At 40.9% G+C, this 24,979-nt stretch overlaps 1 protein-coding gene across 3 annotated transcripts in view; it reads left to right on the top strand.

The window, feature by feature from the left end:
- The window catches only part of man2b2 (mannosidase, alpha, class 2B, member 2), a 54,792-nt gene extending 29,873 nt beyond the window's left edge, over positions 1 to 24,919 (top strand). The window contains exons 10-19 of one of the 3 annotated variants that reach the window (XM_048604761.1): positions 510 to 637; positions 1,774 to 2,063; positions 3,071 to 3,262; positions 5,400 to 5,658; positions 7,375 to 7,485; positions 8,848 to 9,037; positions 11,320 to 11,472; positions 13,712 to 13,824; positions 16,502 to 16,619; positions 24,495 to 24,919. In XM_048604761.1, the coding sequence (XP_048460718.1) occupies positions 510 to 637; positions 1,774 to 2,063; positions 3,071 to 3,262; positions 5,400 to 5,658; positions 7,375 to 7,485; positions 8,848 to 9,037; positions 11,320 to 11,472; positions 13,712 to 13,824; positions 16,502 to 16,619; positions 24,495 to 24,538 (1,598 nt within the window). In that variant the 3' untranslated portion in view covers positions 24,539 to 24,919. Of the gene's footprint in view, positions 1 to 509; positions 638 to 1,773; positions 2,064 to 3,070; positions 3,263 to 5,399; positions 5,659 to 7,374; positions 7,486 to 8,847; positions 9,038 to 11,319; positions 11,473 to 13,711; positions 13,825 to 16,501; positions 16,620 to 21,079; positions 21,269 to 24,491 lie in introns of those variants that run through there. The other 2 variants (XM_048604753.1, XM_048604748.1) reach the window with 2 other exon arrangements.
- Positions 24,920 to 24,979: the final 60 nt, after the last annotated feature.

The following is a 24,979-nucleotide window of genomic DNA, read 5'->3' as shown; positions in this document are numbered from 1 at the left end:
ACAGATGCTGCCAGACCTTACTGAGCTTTTCCAGCAATTTCTGTGTTTGTTTCTGCTTTACAGCATCTGCAGTTCTTTTGGTTTTTACAAGTGTTTGCAAGTTGTGTATTCATAAATCAGATACCCCCTGCTATGAATTAAAAAGTAAAAAAAATTTTAAAAAAATGCTTTGGAATTCTCATCCATTGTCTTAACGCAACAAAGCTATTCTATTAGGTTTTACTTTAGAAGCATGCACTTCAGAACTTCACGAAAGCATTTTTACTGTTTTTGCTCCAGTAGGTTCAGTGTTACTTTCAATGTACTGTTTTTTGTTGTCATAATTCAAGTTGATGGCTCCGTAGTTTTCATCAGGGAATGGTCCTTTTATGGACATAATCCTGATAGCGTTATAATTTTCTTTTGGTTCATGTGATCATTTTGTAAATCTGCACGGAACTTATGTAAATATGCATGCTCACTCTTGTGTTCAGTATCAGACAGTGTTCATTTTGTTCCTCTTTTAAAAGAGGATCACCTTTTGCAGATTACTGTCTACAATCCTCTTGGATGGAACATCACCACAGTTATCAACGTCTCTGTTGCCTATTCAGTAGTCAGTGTTTATGATGATTCAGGAAACACTGTGCCATCACAGGTATTTGACTCGATTTGTTTTGTGTTGAAATTATTGACAAGCTAATGCACTAAATAGAATTAAATAACTGTGCGGATTCTGGTGGGCTAAATATTTAGGCCTCAAGAAGGCAGGCTGGTATCCCAAGTCGAGCTGTTGATTGATTTGCCTCTTCTGTCTTGAACTCAAGCCATTTACCCAGACATGGAATAAGGGAGCCAGTAGCAAGGAACTCGAGCGAACTGACTCTCTGTTCTCAATGACCTCGAAATTGATCAATCTATTTTGAGTGCTGCTCGGAATGTTGTGGTGCCAAGATGGGGGACATGACTTGTGAGCACATTGTCTCTGTGATGTTAGTTAAGGACAAATGAGGTATCTGTTACCCAAGTCTAAGCAAAAGACTTTGATCCTGCCCCTTTTGAAGTTAGGGGCTGAATGCCTAATTGAAACTCACTTCTGTAACTTTGGCTTGCCCTAACACTCAAGGAAATCAAGATTGAAACACAAATGTGATTTATTTGAATGTTGATCCAGGAGGAGAAAGGGATTCTCCTCCCAGCCCCATGTTTATGGATTTGATCAGCATCCTTGTGACCACCCTGCCATCCTTAACACAGGGCCTGATCCTCAGCCCATCCCCAAGAACACTCATGGCACGTCACTTTCTCCTATGATCTTGTTGATGCTTTGTGGGCACTATTGAAATAATGCTGAGGCCTCAGACCCTCAACAATCTGTGCTACAGTCATCCACAACACTCTCCACTCTCCACCTCGTGCCCCAAAGTGATTGAGGTCTGAATTCTGATTCAGTTTCAATCAAATCTGAGCTGAGCTGAATGTGTGGAAAGGACAAATCAGAAAGGTAATTCATACCTGGTTGTCCTTAATACTGGCCAGAGGGAATTTAGATCTATCCTTGGAAGATGCTGTGCATTTGCAGTCTCTGAAACAGAGTTGGTCAACTCAAGTAGCCTGAAGCAGAGATAAATCACAAGAAGTAAAACCCCACAGCAGATATACCTTTAAATTCTATATTAAGACAAAACCTTAGGATAAATCATTGAACAGTTCTACTTCAGCTGTATTAAACCTAATGTTCCCAAATTCAGTGTACAATAATAAAATTGTGTTAATTTTACTTTTCTGCTGCAGATCCAGAAATCAGTTTCTCACAGCACTTTCGACTTGTATGTTCTTGTAAGACTAAATGCACTCAGCTACCGAAGGTATGTGGTCAAAAATGAAAAGTTGACTTGCACCAAGGAATCAGATGGTCCGTGCTCAAAAAATCCTACTTCGTTCAGAGGGAGAGTGCGAACATTTGGCAGAAAACCAGTGAGCAAATCAAAAAATCAGGGGCGTAGACTACTTCAGTTGATGAATGACTGCTATGTACTGATGCTGAATGAAGACACAAATTTACTGTACAGCATCACTGACAGGTGAGAATCCTGGTAAATAGCTCCTGCGTGTGAACCAAGTTTAAGAATAAAAGCAGTAGCTTGCTTTGTTTAAATTCCAGTATGGTTTTGAATAGCAACATATTTCAGAATCTGATTTGGTAATGGAACTTCGTTTTGAAAAGATTCTTTTTAAGATGGACCAATGTTTGAGACAGTTAATATGTTCGACACTGTTGCCTTGGCTCACCTCGTTGATTAAAGCTATTATGTTGTATTTGTTGGTCATTTGTACTCTGCCTGTATAGGGAATAACGTAGGTAACACAGCAGCACCTATATTATGTAAAACCCCTTTCTATGATGCATTTTAGAAAGAAACGGATATCTAAGCAAAAATTGTGAGTATTATCCAGTAGATTTTGTTTGTTCCTTTGTTTAATGTCATTTATCTCTGAGCTACTTTCTTGTGGAGGTGTGAACTCCTTTAATGTGGTTATCCTCCAGAATCTGCCTGGGACGACTATTCTTCACATTTTCCATGCCTTTTACTCCTGGCCTGGCTGAGACCAGCTGACTCAACATAGATCAAGTCTGAAGCAAGTGACTTCCTGACCTATTGGTTCAACTACTCCTTGTCTTAACCAGTCCAATCAAGAATGCACAGACAGTCTTAGTCTGAGTAATACATTCATACGTCCTTTTCCATTCCTGACTGAGTGTGAGTTTTCTGGTGAAGCAAATGGCCCTTTGTGAAAAGTCACTTGCTTGCTTGGGAGAAATTAAAGTTGAAAGCAGTTCTTCTGATTGTATTGAAACTGCTTTGAGTATGATTTGATTCTCCATTGAGAAATCCATGTAAACACGTTCAAATATGTCTTTGACTGTCAATGTTCAGTATAAACTAATATCAGTTTTTTAACTTTGTGCCTTACTCTTGTGGAATAGATGATTGGAAAACTTGAGGAAGGAACCATTCGGTGTCGGAAAATCCTTGTGGTGGATCTTCCAGTTGTCATAACAATAGTTTCTCTTTGTTGTAAATGACAGATCCTCCCAGAAGACTGTCAAGATAAAGCAGGAATTCTTGGAGTACCATGCTAATGGAGATGTTAAACAGGGCCCAATCTCCGATAATTATGTATTCACACCAAAAGGTTTGCCCATGCTGGTGTCAAAGTCAATTGGAATGGAAATAGTCACAGGAAAACTAGTAACTGAAATCAGGCAGTACTTCTACAGGTAATGTACACATAACCTGTTAAGGACCTCCTTGTTTGCTGAGTTCTCATTAAAATTGGGATGGTTATAAGGGAAAAATAAAATAAACCTGCCATTGTATATAAACTATTTTTTTTATTGTGGTGCGTTGAAGGGTAAAGTGATATCCAGGGCACCAAGAGAACTCTTCTTCTTGTTACTCTTGAACAATGTGATACAATGTGATCTCTTGTACCTGCTGGAGAAGCTAGACTAGCTCTGCTTGAAAGTCTAATCTAAAAATATTTCCAACAAAACAATATTCCCTCAGTACAACACCAAAGTGTTAGCTTGGATTCCGCATTCCTGGAGTGGAACTGCGGCACACAATATTTGGACTCAGTAAAACACTATGGATGTTCATTTCACCCCTGTCATTAGATACGCATCAAGAAATATTACATGCCTGTGAGAAGTAATGTTCCGTAGCTGAAAAAGATCACAAAAAAGTACAAAGCTAAACCTTTGTGCTTCTCTTCTTCTTTTAAGATGAATGAGTAGCAAAGATAATCTTTGCTTAAGACATGCCTGCCCACAGTGGCGTAGGAATGGCTTTCACTGTTCCTCTCGTGTACATGTTTTTCTGAAGAAGGGGCCTGATCCAAAATGTCAACTTTCCTGCTCCTCTGATGCTGCCTGGCCTGCTGTGTTTCTCCAGCTCCACACTGTGTTATCTCCTCTCATGTACAGATGTCTTTCATGGGTTTGTCACTGGGGCCCGGTGGACATCAGGATTCCAGTGTAGGGGATCTGGCATCTGTTAGCAAGAAAATCCACTGTCTACTTTTCAACCAGTTGAAATATCAACTCTGACAGATTCAAAATCAGGAAATAGATATTAGATTTCAACTGCATACCGGAAGTGAAGTAAAGAGTGACAAATACAGGTAGCATTAAAGGAGACAGATGAAAGAGACGCCAGGATAATTTAAAAAATTGAACTGTTTTTAGTTTTTTATTTACAAATCTGTGATATTAATTTCCTTCTAAAGGAATGAAACCCCATATTTGTAAAGTTAATTTTTCAGACCAGAAAGGTTATTCAATAACTATCACAATCGCGGACGACACAGTAGCTCAGTGGTTAGTATCCTCGGGTGACTGTCTGTGTGGAGTTTGCACATTCTCCTGGTGTCTGTATAGGTTTCCTTTGGCTGCTCTGGTTTCCTCCCACAGTCCAAAGATGTGCAGGTTAGGTGGATTGACCATGCTAAATTACCCACAGCGTCCAGGGATGTGCTGGCTGGGGGAATTAACCAAGAGAAATGTAGGGTTACAGGGATAGGGTTGGGGGGTGGGTCTGGGTGGGATGCTGTTCGGAGGATCGGTGTGGACTCGATGGGCTGAATTACCTGCTTCCACACTGTAGGGATTCTATGATCACTTCTACACTTCTTCAAAACTCACTTATTTCTAAATGCACAAGGCTGAACCTTTTCAGCCTTTCCTGGTGCAGAGTGAATCATAAGTATCCCAAGTTCAGGCCATTATAATGATTTCTCGGCTAATTCTATCAATGTAGACCAAAATGGTGTGCCCATTGGAGGAACAGACTATATCTAACAACAGCTTATCAATTTCCACATTTAGTACCTAGGTCTGTCGTAATTTGTTGTCAACTTTACATTGGCACAGCAGTGACTGCTAACAACCTCATCATTATTATAGAAAGCCAGTGCTGCTGTTTTGATGTGCACTGGATACCAAGACTACAAGGCTTTGGGCCAAGTGCTGGAAAATGGGATTAGAATAATTAGGCAGATTAGAATAGTTAGACTGTCGCAGACTGTAGACGTCTTTGATTCTATGACTCTATTAAAAAAAACTAGGGCAAAAGAAATTAACGTTTTACGATTTTAGAACGTTAATTGTATTCCTTTTTAAAATTACATCCCTGATACAAACTCCAAAACTTAATAATCTCTTTAGATCTGAGCTGAATTGATTGGCATATTTTGCATCTTGTTTTGTTTTATATGGATTTCTGTATATTTGCAAATTCCTGCTTTTCAGTGACAGTAATTTTTGTTGACAGTCAAATTTTAAATATTGCCAGAATGGAACTCCCAAGGTGTTGTATGTTCTACTAAACACATGAAATTTTATCTATTTTAAACAGTAACACTTCTGCTAATGAACAGGATTACCAATATGCAATATTCACAAGGATCTATCGTGTACTTAATGGCTATGATGCATCAATGCTATGCAATAGAATTGAGCAGGAGTATAGTGTAGGACCATTGGACCTGAACAGGGAAGCGATCTTGAGCATGACTACAGATATGAAAACTGACAGGACCATTTACACAGACAGTAATGGCTACCAGATGATGAGGAGAGTGTACAAGTCGTACAGCAACAATACTCTGGCTCGAGTAGGTATTCTACACTGTTGTGTTGAACTTATATGCAGGGTGAGGCGGGGTGGGTGGGGAGATTCTGAGATCTTACCGTTTGTAGAAAATTATGTCACAGCCCATTTTGACTTTTGTTGGTCTGGGAAAGTATTGAAGATGAAGCAATTTCTCTATTTGTTGCTGGTTTTATTGTATTTTTCCTCTTTTATGGTTCTCCCTCTCTCCAAATATTATTATACATCAATGCTCATAATCCGCCACTGCACTCCATGTGATTTTTGCCTTTCTCCTCAAGCAAACACCAGCTGTGTTGGTGTTGCTGGCACAACATTTGATAGTGGTTTGAGCTGTAGCTTGTGTTGCAATTCTTGAGGGGTATGACACTCTATCTTTATTTCTCCTGGAAAACTCTAGCACCTATTTGTGAATTCAGTTCATGATCTCACTTTGACAACATTCCAGCAAATCTGGGCTCTTTTTCTTGGTATCTGAAATTCCCCCACTTTTCCCTGTGTATGACATTTGTTGCAATACGCTGCAATAGCCACCTTTGCTTGTGATACTTTTGAGAGCATATGGTAGTGGCATGAAGTTCCTAATCTCATTTAAAGTGTAGTTTAAAAAATTTATATGTGCATACTCTGGTTTCAATCCAACAGTGTTTAGAGTTTCTGATACATTTCCATAAAGGACACGGAACTAGCTTTGGAATCCCTGCATGGAAAGCCATCTGTCCATGGCATTTTGTGATAATTCAGCTGTAAAAGAAACATTGTGAATTATCTCCTCAACTTGTTTCGATAGCCTGAGGTTGGTTGGAGAGGAATTTTCTGGCGTACGTTTCCCTTACTAAGTCTATTCATTTCCAAATACTCGGCAGATGAAGTAACTGAGAGGCTGAAAGCAATGAGAGGAATTGGGGTTTGTGGGAGTTGGGTGAAGGGGGAGTGAGAGACAACGTTTTTAGTGAAATGTTTAAACTATCCTGGTGTGGACAGATTTGCTAGAGCAGTGTGACATTTTTTAGTTGCTGTCAATTTCATGTGTTCATAAATCAGGTGCAGAAATGTAATTCTTTTAAAAGAAATATGGGAATGATATCAAATGAAAACTCAAGAATATTTGAAACACTCTGTCAGCATCTGAAAATGAGAGGTTGAAGTGGGTCTACATTAGAGCTGATGAGTTTTGAATCAAAGGTCACAGCCAAATCTCCAATGTTTCTATTTCAGATAGTGTCTGACCTGAGATGTATTTCCAGCAATTTGTTTTGTTTTTACTGAAGAAGGAATAGATATTATGATGTGCTTAACCTCTTGGCTTGCAATTGAGTCATAGCATTCTTCAGCTTTGCTGAACAATAAGAGTGGATTCTCTGTTGCCATGTTACAGATCAAATGGTCAGAGTAAAACATTGCCTGACAGCTGTTGCGCTCCATCACACCGCATGTTGCCATCAGATGATTTGATATGGACTTGGGGATTATTATTCAAAGTTGCGTAGTATTTCGTTGACTTAACAGTTTTATTTATAATGTGTAAATTGATTATAATTGCCTTTAGAAACCTCAAGTGTTTTGGAGGTAAACTATTTTAAGACTGTAAGAGACATTAATTCTTCAGTAGGCAGTGGCTATCCTAGCTTTTTACAAAATAAATAGCAGCCGCTTTTTTCTGCGATGTCACAGTCAGAAGAGAATTAAAATTGATAAGCTTCTTCTTTGTGCTTTTCAGAATTACTACCCTCTTGTAAGGACTGCTTATATTGAAGAAAGTGACGCAAGGCTTATCATATTATCTGAGAGAGCACATGGCATTTGCAGTCAAGCTGATGGGCAATTGGAGGTGAGAAGTTTTTCCAGTTTAATGCAATTTTTTTTGGTAAAGATTCTATGAATGGGATGATAATACTATGTTTGTACCTCATGAAAATATATTATATTACTTGAAACATCTTGAAAGAGGAAGTCTCACTATGATCAGGACCCACTTTTAAAGGTCATTCACTTAAAATGAAGTGAATTAGAGTGTCTTTTTAGTGTTAGATTTAATTTTGTTTTGTTCTTACAGTGAGACATTTATATCTGAAGGGACTGAATTAACTTTCAAAGTACCTCTTCATTAGTGATATCAGTTAATTACCATCCTGTTCTTTAATTTTGACAAAGTCTGTAAGCTGTTGAAACCAATGGCAAGATTTTGCCTTTTGTTCAGGTCCTGGATTTGAGGTCAAACAGGAGTCTCAACCCTTCACTATGGGGAAATAGTCACTTAGCAGTGATGTTAAGACTGTTCATTCCATCCAATGGAATAAAGCAGGCTGGGGTCAGTGGGAGCTCATCAAAGTAGAGGACATGAGGATGGGTGGTTTGCATCAACTTGGTCATTCATTCAAATGAAGAGCACTGGTGGAACAGTAACATTGCAATAAACGTTCAATTCCATCCCTCTTGTGCATTAAGATGCTTTCCTCCCGGTTTCTCATAATCTACATGCTGCTACCTTTGTGGTTTCAGTTGAGTTGGAGGCAGGTTACTTGTTTTCTTGCTCTGGCACATCAAATGGCCTCTGGATTCTGAAGCTAGGGCCCACCTGACCCATCGGTCATGAGGGCAGCAGGTGGCATGTGCGCCCCTATCGCGCCCCTATCACAGAGGGTGACAATAATGGGCAGGAAGTTGGGGCACTTTGAGAGGACACTCGATGGGTCGAATGGCCTGCTTCCACACTGTCGGGATTCTGTGACCTCTTTTTCCACCTTCCATGTCGGGGCCCAGTTGCACTTCTGTGCCAACAAAGAACAAGAGACCATTGGATATGTGAGTTTAGCTATAAAGGCAAGGTTTGGATTGGTGTTCTGTAAGCCGACAGCACCACTGGTGTAGTAATCTGGTGTGTCTGACTCTCCCCAAATTACATTTCATTGGTGATCAATGAAAAATATTGATTTGTGGTATGTACAAATCTTATGCTATGTAAGTTGTATTTATAGGCAAGGTAACCGTCTAGTCAATTTTTTTCATTATGTTATGTGTTTGCATGGCTATCTCCCACAAACATGTTTCCCTTTCATAATAAAACTTGATTTTCAATTTCATTGAAATTTCTAATTTTGGGCCTTTGTTTTTGGTGTCCATATCAGTTGCTTTCTCCATCTCATTTTGTAATCATGAATGTCTGCTTGTCCCCTGATGATAACTGTTGTAGGTGATGCTTCATCGAAGATTATGGAACAACAAAGAATGGAATCTGGGCTACAACCTTACACTGAATGACACCTCCGTAGTGCGGCCACTTTTCTGGCTGATGTTGGGGTCAAAGTCAACAACTTCATCTTTATATCAGAGTGGGATGGCACTCGAGTTCAGACCTGTTGTTATGTATGGTCCTGTCTCAGGTATGTGCTTCATAGCCTATAGACAGGTCAAAAATTGAAAAACTTTTTTAGGGCCTTTGCTAACAGTGGCTAAGGTGAGCCAGCTGTTGTAGTATTCTGTTCTTCCCAGCAGAAAAGCAGCATCATTTACAGAACTTGCACCATGGTAACTTGTGGCAGAGTGCTGGGGTGGTATAGGAAATTCATTCACTCCATTTTGCACAAGGTAATTGACCTGAAAGGGTTAACTCAAAAGCTTTGGAATAGCTCCACCCACTCAAGAGAGGATCTCCTCAGTTTAAGGTTGTCCTATTTTGCTGTTAGCCAGTTCTACAGTCTAAAGCCATCCATCATCTCTGAGTACGACGCATTGTCATCTCCTTAGTATTAAAGTGGTTAACCAGTCTTGAGCTGCTGTAACCTGTAATCTTGCTGTTATGTAATAAATTACTCCTTGTTACTCGATTACCAGCCTCTTGTACCAAAGACTAATCATTCACCACTTCATACTGGTAAATCCTGGAAATTCGTGCAGGGAAGGATTGGTGTTAGGAAGTCTACCCAAAGAACATCTCACGCCAACCATGTGCCAGCCTCAGGCATTTCTTACAACACTGTTGTGGGAAGGCTGCCAGATTTGATAGGAAAAATCAGGGAGGGACATGGAGGATAGGGAGTGGTTGGGACAAACTATTCAAGCTGTGAGTGGGAAACACAACAGCCCGTGTACTTTTGAGTTAATATGAGAGCAGGGGTAACAGTGCACTGTTTCTGCATTAACTCAGAAACTTGCTTTAAAAGTTGACTATATCAGTGTGGATGACCCTCCTCTTGTCAGCAGTGGGAAACTGTGCAGATCAGAGAGATCCCCAGATGCAATCCCTTACTCTGAGTTGTGATGTGGAGGTGCCGATGTTGGACTGGGGTGAACAAGGTCAAAAATCACAAGACACCAGGTTATAGTCCAACAGGCTTATTTGAAAACACAAGCTTTTGGAGTCTAGCTCCTTCTTCAGGTGTCAGTGAGAGAGTTGGCATCAGGCACAGAATTTACTAGCAAAAGATCAAAGGGTCATAGAACTGATGTGAATGTATTGAACAAACCTAAGATGGCTGTTAAATCTTTAATCAGTTAGGAATGATTAATACGTAAATCTCAGAATTTCTTTCAAGTCACTGCCCCAAGATAACGAAAGGTTTTATCAGTATACCAGAGGTGATATCTCAAGTCAGACAATGCATTTTAGGTGTGAGGCCTTGTTTAGAATCTGGCTGTGTATTAACTTGGAGTCAGACTGCTTTTATTTCAAAAATAGAAATTTATAAAATGCCACATTGACTATCTACAAATTGTGTGCTTTTTGAACAAAATAGAATGTATCTGCAATTACAAATCTCCAAATATAAATTCATCCCATAGATTTATGTGTGTAATACACAGCCAGATTCCAAACAAGGTCTCGCACTAAAATGCATTGTCTGACCTGAGACGTGTCATATTTGATCTTGTTCACACTGAGCTGGGTTAAGTAGCACTTACGGGGCTACTATTGACCTTCATGCTCAGGAGAGAAAATTAAACTTTCTACTTCTGATTACAATGTGCTAGAATTGCTTGTAAATATTGCATAAAAGCATGATCAAACTCAGCTATAAGACTCCTGCATTTGAATAGCCTTGTGACACTAATGTAACTGCAGCCCAGCATATTTAAAATCCAAGCTGTATCTGAGAACATCCGCTTTTACTACACACTGCAGTTATTCACATTATGTGGCTTTATGATGATGGTGTCTGTGTAATCAGCCTTGATCTATAAATTGTAATTTGCTGTTTGGTACTGATTGAGCAGTTACCATATATTTATGTTTTGTTTATTCATTTGTCTCTTTGAGCTCTAGTTGTAAGTTTATTTATATACTTAGCTTAAGTTTGTTTTAAGTATTGGAGCAACTGTTTTAAACTTAATCCCATCATAATGATTGATTTGTACTGTGGTTGAGCAAATTTGTTTGCAGATGATATAAAATCTGATCTTTGAAAACTGAATAAGCTTTTTCTCTCTAGGAGTTTTTTGTTTTAAATTTGGAAATGTTGTTTGCATTACCCAGCATTGACTCAAATAATATGTCAGTTTTAAGGGATAATGAATGAGGACTTCCCACTTCCCAGTCTGTATTTGTAATTTTTAATTGATTTAATATCTGGGACTGGTCAATAGACAAGCAAAAAAAAACACTGTTCAATGTTTCTTTCTGTGATTTTATTCTACTAACCATTTTTTTATGATGTATGTTGGACAGGGAAGAATGCATTTGTTCCGTCACACAATTCACAGGGTAACCGTTCAGTGAATTCTGTCTTTCTCCCACCCAATCTCCATCTCCTAACACTTTGCCTGCCTGGTTGGCGATATAATTCAAACCACACTGCACATTTGCAAAATATCATCCAAGGTAAGCCATTATAGATGCCTACTCTATTGATGTTATCTTGGCCAGACGTGTTTATAGAAGTTAACTTTAGCACCTGAAGTGTGAGATGGAAGTGTTTGCAAAAGGTGTGTACTGCGATTCTCACCCTTCTGTTTGCTAACCACAGTGAAGTCTCAATCTGTAATGCATAAATGTGATGCCTGCACAAACAGCCAGAGGAATGATTGACTGGGTTTACAGTCTGCTACTTGGACTGTCATCTGCAATCTGAAAGCTTGTGTTTTCAAATTAACATGTTGGACTGGTGTTGTGTGACTTCTGACCTTGTTCACCCCAGTCCAAGACCAGCAGCTCCACGTCATGAAAACAATTGCAACGGTTAGATAAGCAAACTGGAGGAGTGACATTCTGAATATTGCTTTTTTTGCAAGCCTTAATCTTGGCTGTTACGTTGGAAGGAACACTGTGAGTGGTAACACGGTGCTTAATATTATCAGGCACAGTAGCCTTCAAATATAAGCAGCAAGCACTGGAGAAACTCAGGAGGTCAGGCAGCATCTGTGGAGAGAGAAGCAGAGGTAATATTTCAAGTCAAATATGTCTCATGTTCAAAACCGAAAGGAGCAGGGAAATGATGGTTTTTTATACTGTTGGCAAAGGTGGAGGAGGAGTTAGTGGAACAGATGGTGAGGATGCTCAGAGAAATGAAGATGTAAATACCAAAAAGTAGGTTGACTCTGCAGAGAGCAAAACTATGCAAGTGGATTGGGGGGAGGGGGAGTGGCAGGGTGTATAATCAAAATGGAGATCGTATTCAGGTTCTGATGTTGTGGAACTCATTGTTGAGTTCAGAAGGCAATAAAGTGTCTAAGAAGAAAATGAGGTGTGGTTCCTGCAGCTTGGGTTGAGCTTCACTGGAACATTACCTCAGGCCTGAGACAGAAATGTTGGCATGGCAGCAAGGTGCCTTAGTAAAATGGCAAGCAACTGGAAGGTCAGTGTCATTCTTACAGACAGAGTGGAGGTCTGCAAAGCAATCACCCAGTCTATGTTTGGTTCCACCAGTGTAGGGAAGACTGCATTGTGAATAGCAAAAACAGTAGACTAGATTGACAAAAGTACAATAAAACACTGCTTCACTTGTAGGGTGTATTTTTTCTTATTCATTCATGGGATGAAGGCACTGATGGCTGGGCCAGCATTTACTGCCCATCCCTAATTGCCCAGAGGGTACTTGAGTCAACTACATTGCTGTGTCTGAAGTGACGTGTAAGCCAGACCAGGTAAGGATGGCAGTTTCCTTCCCTAAAGGGCATTAGTGACCCAGATGGGTTTTTTTTCTGACAATCAAAAATGAATTTGTGGTCAACATTAGATTCTTAATTCCAGAACACTAACTGGGTCTCTCGATTAACAATTCAGCAATAATACCACTTGGCCATTGCCTCCCCTTGAGACTTTGGACAACGAGGAGACAAAAGGGCAAGTGTTACATTTCCTGCGATTGCATGGGAAGGGACTATAAGAGGGTTGAGGGAGTGTTTAGGAGTGGACTTGGGTGTTGCAGAGGGAACTGTCTCTGTGGAATGCTGACAGTGGAGAAGAGGGCAAGATGTGTTTGGTGGTGGCATCTTGCTGGAGGTGGCTGATTGTTTGAATGCGGAGACTGGTGAGGTGGAAAGTGAGGATAAGGGGAGCTCTATGTTGTGGGAAGGACAGGTCCTGAGTGACCCATTACAAAACCAAGCAATAAACCGTTCATTGGGCAGAATCGGGTATGGCCAACTAGCGAACCCTGAGGACCAAGTGTGCTCTGAATGTTACTCTCTTAGAGAATGCTGGCTTTCCTGGCACAATTGGATACACAGGAAATGGATTTCATCGCATTCTCCACCTGGTCAGATTCTGCTGGCTATGTTTGGAACTTGTTTTCATGGACAGAAACTATTATCTTTATTGAAAGTGGAAGGAACAAAAAAAAAGAGGCAGACTATTTATGTGCTGCTTCAATGTTTTTCATACTCATCTCATTTTCATTATCTTATAGACCAGTTAATGCTGGCTTGACTGTTCTGTTTTTCTGTTGTAGACAAATAAACTTGGGCACCACAAATTAGATGCATTCGCTGTGCTTAACAAAATGCAATGAGATGCCCAACTTAGGAATAGGTTTGCATTTTGATAATTTGCCACAGATGTTCAATTGGTTTAAACCTCTGCTTCAATCTCTGTCTTTGACACATTTTTTCTTGTTTTCAAGGTAAGTCTAAACAATCAAAGCCAGACTTTCGCCGTGTCCTACTGAGAATTATGCATTTGTATGAAGTTGGAGAAGACCCTGTTCTGTCCCAGCCTGTGACAGTCAACATAAAGGTTTGTTGGATGTGCCTGTTTTTAGCAGTTAATAATTTTTTTAAAAAGACTATACGGTAGTCCTGCTCAGTGTAAAGCACAAAAGGGTTAAGTCCTCAGAGTTGTGTTACCCTGTGGGATATGAATACACTGTTTTCATCTCGAAAACAGTTACAATGAATCAAAATAACCACAACCAAAATAAATTACCAACAAGATTCCATCACCTTTAAGGCAACTCAGAACCAATGCAAGTTATGTGTGAATTAACAGACAAATGAGAATTTAAATAAAATGGTACATTTTAGTTTCAGTAGTCAATGCTAAAGATGTGTCTGACACAACCTCAAACATTCACATCACACCCCCACCCAAATGTGGCACCTCACAACTACATAGTTCACAACATGCATTTCTATCTTTCATAACTTTTATGCTCAAGCTTCAGGAGTATGATTATCATCAGCAAATTATGCTTCTACAGACCCTTTCACCTTCGGGTCATGAAGCCCTGAGGGTTTGCACTCCAGAGTTCCAACAGACAAACCAATATACAACTCAGTTCATAAACTGGCCACTTCTGAGAATGTGACCAGCTCTTCAGCATCTCCAAACTATTCATACGGCTTTCCAGTTTTAGATTTGTAGCCAGTTTGCACGGTACCTCCAAAAGCTCTTGTTCCCTTTTCTGCTAACAGAAAAACTGACTTCTTCCTGTGAATGATCTGCTTCTTTTCACTACAGGAATCCTCTTTATGTCTCTGCCTGCCTTCTGTTGTTTTTCCATTTTTGATGATCACCAAAACCCTCCAATTCCTCTACTTGCAGCTCTCCACATAGTTTCTGTCTTAACTTCTTTCCCATTAACCCAGTTCCAGAGAAAGGCCTGAGATAACAAGGTGTAGAGCTGGATGAACACAGCAGGCCAAGCAGCATCAAAGGGCTATCAGGTCACATGGACTTCTCTTTACTTATCGAAGAAAATTACTGTTGATTTCTTTACAATTGATATGAACTCCTAAAAGACTGTTTCAAACATTCTTAAAACAATTTACATATTTCACAAAAGTATCGAAAGAATTTCAAGTGGTCCCTTATCTAACTGGTCAAAGGTCATAAGTATGAACACAAGATTTATGTGAAATTCTTTCCCTTTATTTCTCATTCTTTGCTTTCTTTTGCTTTGTACTTTCCTTTGTTCTTTCATTCTTTCCCGTTACTTTTGCACATTTGTCCAAATAAACTGCAAATTCCGATCAGAGAGCTTGGAGCAATTAAACATTCACACTCGAGATTGTTCTACAAATATAATCAACTTTAATTTAGCTGATTCCATTATTGTACATTGAATTTAAGTGAGGCTAATGAATCCGTAGTTGTTCTTTTTGAAATGAGAATCATGGTAGCCAATTTCCATTGTACTGGTATCTCTCTAGTGTATCAATTCCATCATGATCACTGTAAATGCATCTGCAGTCTCTGCAATTGCATCTCAGCCTTGTCAGATAAGTACTGTTCATCTGAAAATGTGTTCATTTAGAGGCCATTTCAGACTTCTTGCTCAATTTATGTTAACGCCATTAATTCTACTTTCAAATTATTGCTCTTTAGTCGCTCATCCCCCTCTAGTATAGGTGTCAGAATGTTGATCCTAATGAAGTAGTTCATCTTTCTTGCTGCAGAATTTTCCCTGTATTCTGACCTGTTGTTACACTTTAGACCTTAATAAATCATGAATTTCCTTAAACATTCCCCCATTTGTATGAAGTCACCTGTTCTTTTAAAATACGTTACAGAAAGCCTCATTGCTCCTAGTCCTTTGTTTTTCTGAATTCAAGATTGCAGTGGATCTTGTCATTTTTCTTTTTCCCCCAGTGGTGGCCTGACTTCCATGTGCTTTGTTTTCTGATTATATTATTCCCAAATCAACATTGATTGCCTCATGCAATTTGTGGACCTAATGGATCGTGGAAGAACTGGGACATCTGATATTGAATTGCTGTGGTATTTCCAAACTGCTTTGGCTAATTTTGAAGTTGTCTAATAAAACTACTCACGAGACAGTCTCGTTTATCCGTCCACAGGGCAAATTCTGTCCTGTTTTCTTCTGACCATGTGCTCAGTCTCATGACCCTCTGTTAACGTTGTATCTGTTGCATTAAGGATGTCTCACCAGAGTCAAGCAAATCTCCTCGTTGTCTATGACTTGCATATGTACACTACTTCCTTCCCTAACTCCTTTTAACTTTCTGTACAATTGTACATTTTTTGCCTCTCTCTGGAGCTGGCCATGGATCTGGGTTTGATAGTGTGTCATAGCTCCCTACTCCCACAACAAGCTCCAGTTCTAATATCTGATTTATAATGCTGTTATCCGCTTACTTCCTATGTTTCAGTCACACCTAGAACTAAAGTTGTATTATTAAATGGCTGTGTGTTAACCTCTGTGCTTGCATTGTCTCTGAGGAAGTCGTGCATAACATGCAAATATATACAGCATGAATGTAAGGATGGAATCAGTGTAGGGTAAATACATTTAAGCACTATTGCACAACTTTTCAGAGAAGTCAATGTTTTCAAATTCGTAAACCAAACTGAGCTTCAAAATCTTATTATTTGCAGACCAATTGTTTGACACTTGAGTTTGCCATTAATTAGATGCAATCTAAATTCTCTTCCTGCATGAAATCACTGACAGGATCTGCTGAAGGTGTTGGGAACAGTGGTATCTATTGAAGAACGCTCACTCACAGGAATCTGGGACATTAACACGCTCAAACGCTGGAGGTGGAAGACAACACAACAACACGATAGAGGTGAGTTACTTAGGCTTATTTATTTCAACATCCATTTAAATATTTTTCCAATTAAGGAACCGTGTCTTGCTGTGAATAGAGCATTCCTTTTGCTTTTGGTGCACAAATACCTATAGTTAAGCAGTCCCCAATCGGTTATGTTTGTGTGCAGGGACATGTTTGAGTCGATTCTCGGAAGTAAGTGTCAAAAGGTCTATATTTATAGTACGTTTAAACCTAACTGTAGTGTACTTCTTCCCATTATCTTTTGCCTTTTCTCAAGGTACACTACCCCTCTCAAATGTTTTAACACGTAGTTTTGATTCAAATCTATGAGCAGGCTGCAGCTTTCACAACTACTTACCTATTTATAGATGCTGGGACTTGCTTGTGAAGAGATAATAAATGATGCACAATATCCAGTTCAGATTGTTCTTTTCATTCCGTCCCTTCAATTTAACAATTAGCAATCGTCCACAAATGTTTCTTCACTGGCTCTCCTGTGTTATCAATAGTTGCATTTAGTGCATAATGTACATTGCTGCCAAAATAATCCTTCACATTTTAAAGAATAAAATCCTACAGATGCTGAAAATCTTAAATAAAAGTTGCATATCATAGAATAAATGATGCATATCATCAAGACTACTCCATCCAGAGCATGTATGATTCTTACTGTGGATTATCTGCCCAACACCTACCTGTTGAACTGCTTGGTGCAGAAATTTAAATTATGTTTATGAATAATTGGAGCAGCATTGTTTAATATCTTTAATTCTATCCCAGCACCCTGACCTTTGAATATATGCTACAAAGCAATGTTGTTACCTCACCAAAGTTAACCATGTCTGTTGAAAATCTGTTTACCATTCCCAGAGAAGGTTTTCAATTCCTGTTATTGCTCAGAATTTCTGAAAACTCTGTACTTTGTGCAAAAATAACTTTTCATCATTGGATCACTGCGTTTTACAGTTTTGAGAATGTAGAAATAGGAACTGGGTGGCTTGAGATGTCTCCAAAGTACATGTACCCACATTGATACAAAATAGCTTGTTTGCACTACCTTTGTGCAAACTATGTATTCTAGTAAGCTTTACCTAACATAAAACATTGACATCATCTAAAAGTTTTAATCAATTTCTCTTTGAAAATACTTTTGATGGGAAATTTCAGTTTGTTGTTTCTTAATCATTCAAAATGTATTTTGAAAAGGCTTTTGTCCAGAATACTTGATAACTATCATTTCTGTTTGTCAAGGGTGGCACAGTAGCTCAGTGGTTAGCACTGCTGACTCATAGTGCCAGGGACCCGGGTTCGATTGTCTGTGAGGAGTTTGCATTATCTCCCATGTTTGTGTGGGTTTCCTCTGGGTGCTCCAGTTTCTTCTAGCAGTCTAAAGATGTGCACGTTAGGTGGATTGGCCGTGCTAAATTACCCCATAGTGTCTAGGGATGTGCAGGCTTAGCTATATTAGCCATGGGGAATGCGGGGTTATGAAGATAGGGTGGGTGTTGGTGCAGACTTGATGGCTGAATGGCCTCTATTTGCACTTTAGGGATTCTATGACTCTAAAACAATATTTTAAATAAGAAAAAGCTTAAAAATTTCATAATGAAATGTTGAATTAAATATTTAGAGGCTTCCGCAAAATTGACCAAATGACTCATGGTTTTGCTGTTGTTCTAAAGATTTAAATGGCCTTTCTTTAATATACAACCCCTTTTGCAGCCTTGGAACTTTGTAAAGCATCTTCCAGCTAGTTAAATACTCGTGAAATGTGGTCACTGTTTTAGTATGGGAGAGACGCTCACAAATTTGAGCGCAGCAAACTACCACAAATAGTCTATTATGACAGTTGTCCTGTCCAGTTCCCTGTGTTTATATCTACTCATTCTAGAACTACATACTACATACCAGTTCTCCTCATTCCTCCAATATTCACTCACTCCTGCCCCGTCTCCTTTCTGACCTCCCCAGTTCTCTCCTTGCTTAAAACAATTCAACTGTGAGCCTGTACTGATGTGTGTTGCCTTCGTGCCATAGAGAACAGGCCACATGTATATTTGTGCTCCCTCCCTTCTGACACTGTCATAGTTCGGTCCTATTTTTTTGGTTTACTCTTTGTATGATGTTATGTCTTTCTCCGGTTCTGCACTTGGAACAGACAGTTCACACTTGAGATGTTAATGGCTCAATTAGAGTAATTTTAACATGGGATTTCTATCTTAACATTGGGACCTCAGACCAGTTCCTGTGAAATTAGCGAACTTTCCTGTGAAAGTAACATGAGAATCTGTCACAATTGAAAGAGATGGAGATAACTTGGAGAGATGTGGTTCTCAATGTCTCTTTGTGACTAATAGTGTATTCACAGTACCTGTGCTGAATGGTTAATTTATATATTTTGGAGCCATGTTTAACCCTCTAGAAGTGTGAAGGTTTGGTTGGTCAGATTATTGCAGTTTATATTTGTGCTACCATTTATGCTGAACTTCAGATAATGAAGATAATGGCCAGCAGCAGAAGTAGCAACAGAAAAGCATGAGACAGGAAAGTGTTACAAAACAGGGTAAATGTTCAATTAAATAATAGAAACCCAGCAGTATAAGATTGTAACAGAGCCACACATGCTCCCTTATGCAACAACACATCTTTATTCTTGTGTTTTCTAGCACTTCTATCTGGTGCCACCCTGTGGTTTTAGCTAAGCTGGAGGGAGATTATTCTTAATGACCTCCTCTGGGACAATAACTGTTCCTCTTTCAGCAACAACCCTCTCATGGGCCAGCTGCACATTGCTGCTAGCACCTCTATGAATGGCCAAGGTGGGGTATTTTTCAACCTATTTAAGATGACATGGCATGCACAAGCCAGTATTGAAGGCCTTCTTGTGCTGGCATAATATCCACTTTTGATTCTTGATTGAGTCATTTATTGTTGTCATATGTACCAAGGTACAGTGGAAAAGTATTGTTTTGCATGCTTTACAGGCAGATTGTACCAGATCGCACCAGAGCAGCAGAACAGAGTGCAGAATGCAGTGCTACAGCCACAGAGAAGGCGCAAAGAGGGAGATCAGCATTAACATTTGAGAGATCCATCCAGTTCTGCCACTCTTCCCATTGAAGAGCACATTATTGCAAAGGCCTGGAGCATCACGCCTCTTGTGCTTGAGACAGCTTCCTCCAGTCTTTTTGCAGTCGTGCACTTGAAATGCCTGCCTGTATATGACGCATTCTCAGCTGCTGCTGCTGTAGTATCCAGTTTGTAAAATGCTTGAAGGTATCATTGTGCATGTAATCTTATTTCAGATGTTGTTGACATCAAGTCAATATGCCTTAAGTGTCGTATGCTGTGCAGGTGCCTGGTATTTAATTCCATCACCAAGGAGCTGAAGGGCTCCCATCTTCGTGGCACACTGAGACTACTCTGATCTCCAGCCCCTTCTCCTCTTTGGGTGTTAATAATGATACCTGAGGAAGGACACCTAGCTGGTTCCCTGGCTCTGGCAAGAATTCTGGGCTCACTGCCCCTCTGCAGAGGGGGGTGGAAGGCACCACTATGAGTGAGAATAATGGCATATGTTTGTCTAATGGATAGAAAGTATTTGTTGAGGGTGACTTTGAAGGTTTGGAATAATATCACATGAGGAAAGTGTGTTAGTGTCAGTGGAGAATAGATTAACTGGGGTGTGAAAAAGTGCAGAGAGAAAGACGGATGACTGAACCGTCAAAGTTATATTAGTGTGAGCAGTGAATTGAATAGGCTTCGAAGGCACAGTGAAGAGCTGTGGTGAAACGCACTTCAGAATATGCCATTGTTCTCATTGCTTTCCTGTCTCTCTATGGTTATTGTAAATATATTGCAACAAGGAACATGATGGCACATTCCATAGGTTCTTCCCATCACTGTAAAATACTACCACCCTCCGTCTAGAAAGTGGCCTTTTTCTGTGTTGACTCCATTGTACTGGTACTTTTCCTCTTCACGATAACTACGAGGTTGGAGAACACCTTTCATAAGTATTGCAGTCGAGGTGAAGCCATGCAGGTCATCATCAAGTCTGCTAATAGTAATTGGACAGAAAAGTCAGGAGCAGACTGAAAGTGAAATGTCTGTGTTAAAAAGTCACTCCTTCCGGATGCTCTTCCAGTTCTGCTCTGTGCCATTGGCCAGTGTAAAAGTCAATGTGACCTGGGATGAAGTACCAGCAGCAGACATCATGAATAGTTTGTGAAATATCTGCACAGAATCCGGTATCCTGTCAGCAAGTCACCCTATGTTTCTGTGTGTGTTGTGCATGGGCTCTGACCATCCCGCTCCAAGCCAGACCCTAGACTGAGGAGACTTCATCAATCTCCTTTTTATGTCTGTCAGCTAGGGCTCCCTAATTGGCCCAGGTAACCACCCCAATCAAGTATTTCATAGTCAATGAGATCCATCTGGCCATGGTTCCAATCACTACAATTTGAATATTACAGCTGGCAACAGCCTCACTCTTGGTCATTGCAATGATGGTGAGCACCTTCTCCTCCATAGTTGGAAGAACAGAAAGCCAGGCCAGACCTCCAGCCACCGCTGGTAATGTATAACCTTGTCCTGCAGGGAAAAGGCAAGTACGTTAGTTAGTGCAGTGCAATGTGTTTGGGTGATATGGCTGTCATGGCTAAACAGTTAGCCACATGTCGACAGGAACATGTGAGATGTTTGTGTGAGGTTTACAACAGTGTTAAAGACTGTGACATGACAAGAACATAGGCTGCCACACTGGAAGTGCGGGAGAGATATCAGGAAGCCCTGCAGACAAATGTTGCACAGCACTGGTGGTCAGTGCTAGTAATCTGAGTACTTGAGTGCAGTCCCAGAAGAAGGTCAATTACCTCATAGAAAGGATCAAGGTCAGTGAACACACATTTAAAAGCCAATATCCCACCAACTGTATGACTAGCCTTAAGCACCCTGCTCAAAGTACACACTCATCTTTCAATTATGACTCATCCATAGCATTCACTGCTTCATCTCACACGAACATCTCATGTTCCTGTCCACGTGTGGCTAACAGTTTGACCATGACAGCCATATCACCCAAACACAGTGCACTGCACCCACTAACATACTTCCCTCCTTCTTGCAGGACATAATCCTCCTCCTCATATTGCATTTTCTCCTTAAGCACTATGCCAATTGGTGTTGTAAGCCTGCATGTCTCTTCCTTTCCATCCTGCCTTCACCACAGTCCTAGCACTGCACCCCTCTCTCTCTCTGGAAGTCCAGCAACTGCAGCCCATTTCAGACAGTGGTGGTACAGCAGGAAGTGAAAGAACAGGAAGACACTGATGAAAAATGATGGGGAGGTGATGGCCGAGTAATATTAACACTAGATTATTAATCTTGAGACCCAAATAATGTCTGGGGACCCGCATTTGAAACCCACCATGTCAGTATTGGGGTGGGTTTAGAGGAAAATGTGATGGTTGTGCAGCTCTCAGTACACTTACTGCAGGCTTCCTGTCAGGTTTATCAAGTTGTGGGAGCATGGAGTCCAGAGCCAATTTGGCAGTGGAATTTCCACACACTGTGAAGCCCACAGCCTTTCCAGCATGGATCAGGTGGCCAACTCCACAGGAACCCCCATAGACCCAGTTGCAATGAAGTATCGGATGGTCAATGATTCAGCTGTCATGGCAGCACAGGGAAAAGGCACTCAATATCTGGGTGCAGACTGAAGTAATGCAAGCTTAGATTGCTGCCATTTTGGCTGTGGACACCATTGTTGAAAAGGTCTTACAGCAGCCCCCTCAGCATTTCTGTGACCTGTCCTGCAACACATGAGCAGGGCCGCTGTAGGAGCGCCAGTGAGTGACTCAATGTTAGGGACCTGCTGTACCCTCTCAGGATGGCAGCATTTGTCCTCCCACCACTGCCAGGCCTCGCTGATATGTGTCAGCATTCCAGCACAGGCTGCTCCTGCATGTGACGAGGCGATCCAGTCCAGTGCTAGCCTTTGGGAGAAAGAACTGCTCTGAGTCTGCCTCGAAGGCCATCTGTCCTCTCCTGAAGTGAAATTCAGCTGCCTGAGAGCCAGTAGGATAGCACTGTGTCAGAGCTCCAGGACAGGAACAGCTCAATTGACGGTAGGCAATAAGAGAATTCACATGGATGATTTGTTGGCATCTGTATGCACTGTGGCATGGTTTGATTGATAAACTTGATTTCAAATGTTTGTTTTGGGATGGCTTTTATTTTAGCATTGCAATCAGCAACACAGGGAAGGTAGAGTAAAAAGTTAAAGTCGCCATAGCCTTAGCAGACCATGGGGTCACCATGCTCCAGGCAAGGGGAGAGGTTGAGAAGGAGATTTCTTCATGGTAACCTCAGCTGGTGCAGGAATGGAACCCATGCTGCTGGTATCACTCTGCATTGCAAACCAACCAGCCAGCCAACTGAGCTAACCAACCCCGACGTACTTGACAGTTGATGAATGAGGAATTGGGAATTGCAATGACTAATACCATGTTGAATGAATGTAGCCTGGACAGTTGGGAAGGCACTGGTCAATAGGTCTAGCAGCATCTGTAGAGAGAAAAACAATTCGATTTGATTTTGATTGATTACTATCCCGTGTACCAAGGTACAGTGAAAAGTATTGTCTTATGTGCTTTGCAGACAGGTCGTATAATACAAGTGCATCAGGGTAACAGAACAGAGTGCAGGATATAGTGTTACAGCTGCCAAGAAAGTACAGAGAGAGATCAACAGTAGCACTAAAGAGGTCCTGTCAAAAGTCTGATAACAGCAGGGAAGAAGCTGTTTTGAATCTGCTGTTACATGTGTACAAACTTTTATATCTTTTGCCCAATGGAAGACGGTGGAAGAGATTATAACTGGCGTGGGAGGGGTTTTTGATTATGTTGGCTGCTTCCCTGAGGCAGCAGAAAGTCAAGATGAAGTCAATGGACGGAAAGCTGGTTTGCATGATTGACTGAGCTGTGTTCACAACTGTCTTATAGTTTCTTGCGGTCTTGGGAAGAGCAGTTGCCATACCATGCTGTGATGCATCCAGATAAGATGCTTTCTCTGGTACATCTATAAAAATTTGTAAGTGTTGTAATGGACATGCCAAATTTCCTTAGCCTCCTGAAGAAGTAGAAGCGTTGCTGTGCTTTCTTGACTGTAATGTCAGTGTGGATCAAACAGGACAGATTCTTGGTGATTGTCACTCCCAGGAACTATTTCAAGTCTGGTGTAACGCTTCTTCAGAACCACACCTGTCCTACCAGATTTACACTCAAAATGTTCACTCTCTTTCAATCTCCACACATGCTGCAAGACCTGCTGAGTTTCTCCAGAACTCTGTATGTTTGTTTGTTTCAGATTTTCAGCATTCACCGTACTTTTGCTTTTATGGGAAGGGACAGTGTTGGTTTCATCTCCACTTCAAGTTGGTCACTGAAGCTGGCAACAAGGACTGTGCCTTCCTGATGGGGGGGCATTGTACAGGAGGCTGCAGACTCAACCAGAACACTGCTGAGTTCTGCAGATCTGCTGCAGCATGTCGCAGGCACAGTAAGTGTTGCTTGAGCATCCCAGTTCTCTGCCTGGCCCCCAAATGTGTGAGAACGTTTTACTGGAATCTCCAGTCATGTGAGCAGCAGATGACTTGTGTCACCCAGTGGCTGCCCTCTGATGTTTAACGGTGGCTTCAAAGTGCTGCAGAGTGACTCAGACATTGACCAGCTCATATGCAGGGCAAGAATAGCTGTGCTAACCGCTGTAAAAGGTGATTCTTGTAATAATGTTTTGGAGGGTGTGGAATCACTTCCAGTTCACCTGAAAAGTGACACGCGCACAGTCAATGGCAGCTTCCACTTAAAGCCAAGTTTCTTTTTCCAGCAGGAAAGAATAAAATGTATTCGGCTGGGAATCCAGAGCTTCGGTGATCTTCCTTCTGCAACAGCAGGCAGCGAATTGAGAGATGTTGCAAATTCTAGCTGCTCCAGTTTGGAAGGAAGCCGTCACATCACCGTTTATGGCCACAGTCACCTTTCACAGCTGTTAACAAAGCTGTTCTCGCCCTGCATTGTCAGCAGTGCCATTGTGGACTCATAGTGTTTTACAGCGTGGACCGAGGCCATTCTGCCCATTGGATTCATGCTATATGTGCCTCTGGTTTGACGAAGTGGATTTGAGTGGAAGTGTGCCTTTCCCTTCACAGTATGACCTATGACCTGTCAGTGGTATCTGTTTGTTACTCAAAAAGACCAGGAATTTATGATGAGATAGTAAGAACTGCCGATGCTGGAGTTGGAGATAACACAGTGTGGAGCTGGAGGAACACAGCAGGCCAGGCAGCATCAGAGGAGCAGGAAAGCTGACGTTCG

This window comes from Rhincodon typus, chromosome 1 (genome assembly GCF_021869965.1).
Source record: "Rhincodon typus isolate 14 chromosome 1, sRhiTyp1.1, whole genome shotgun sequence".
In the NCBI taxonomy this organism is placed as follows: Eukaryota; Metazoa; Chordata; class Chondrichthyes; order Orectolobiformes; family Rhincodontidae; genus Rhincodon; species Rhincodon typus.
Note: the sequence above shows the minus strand (reverse complement) of the source record. Positions and strands in the feature narration are given on the sequence as shown.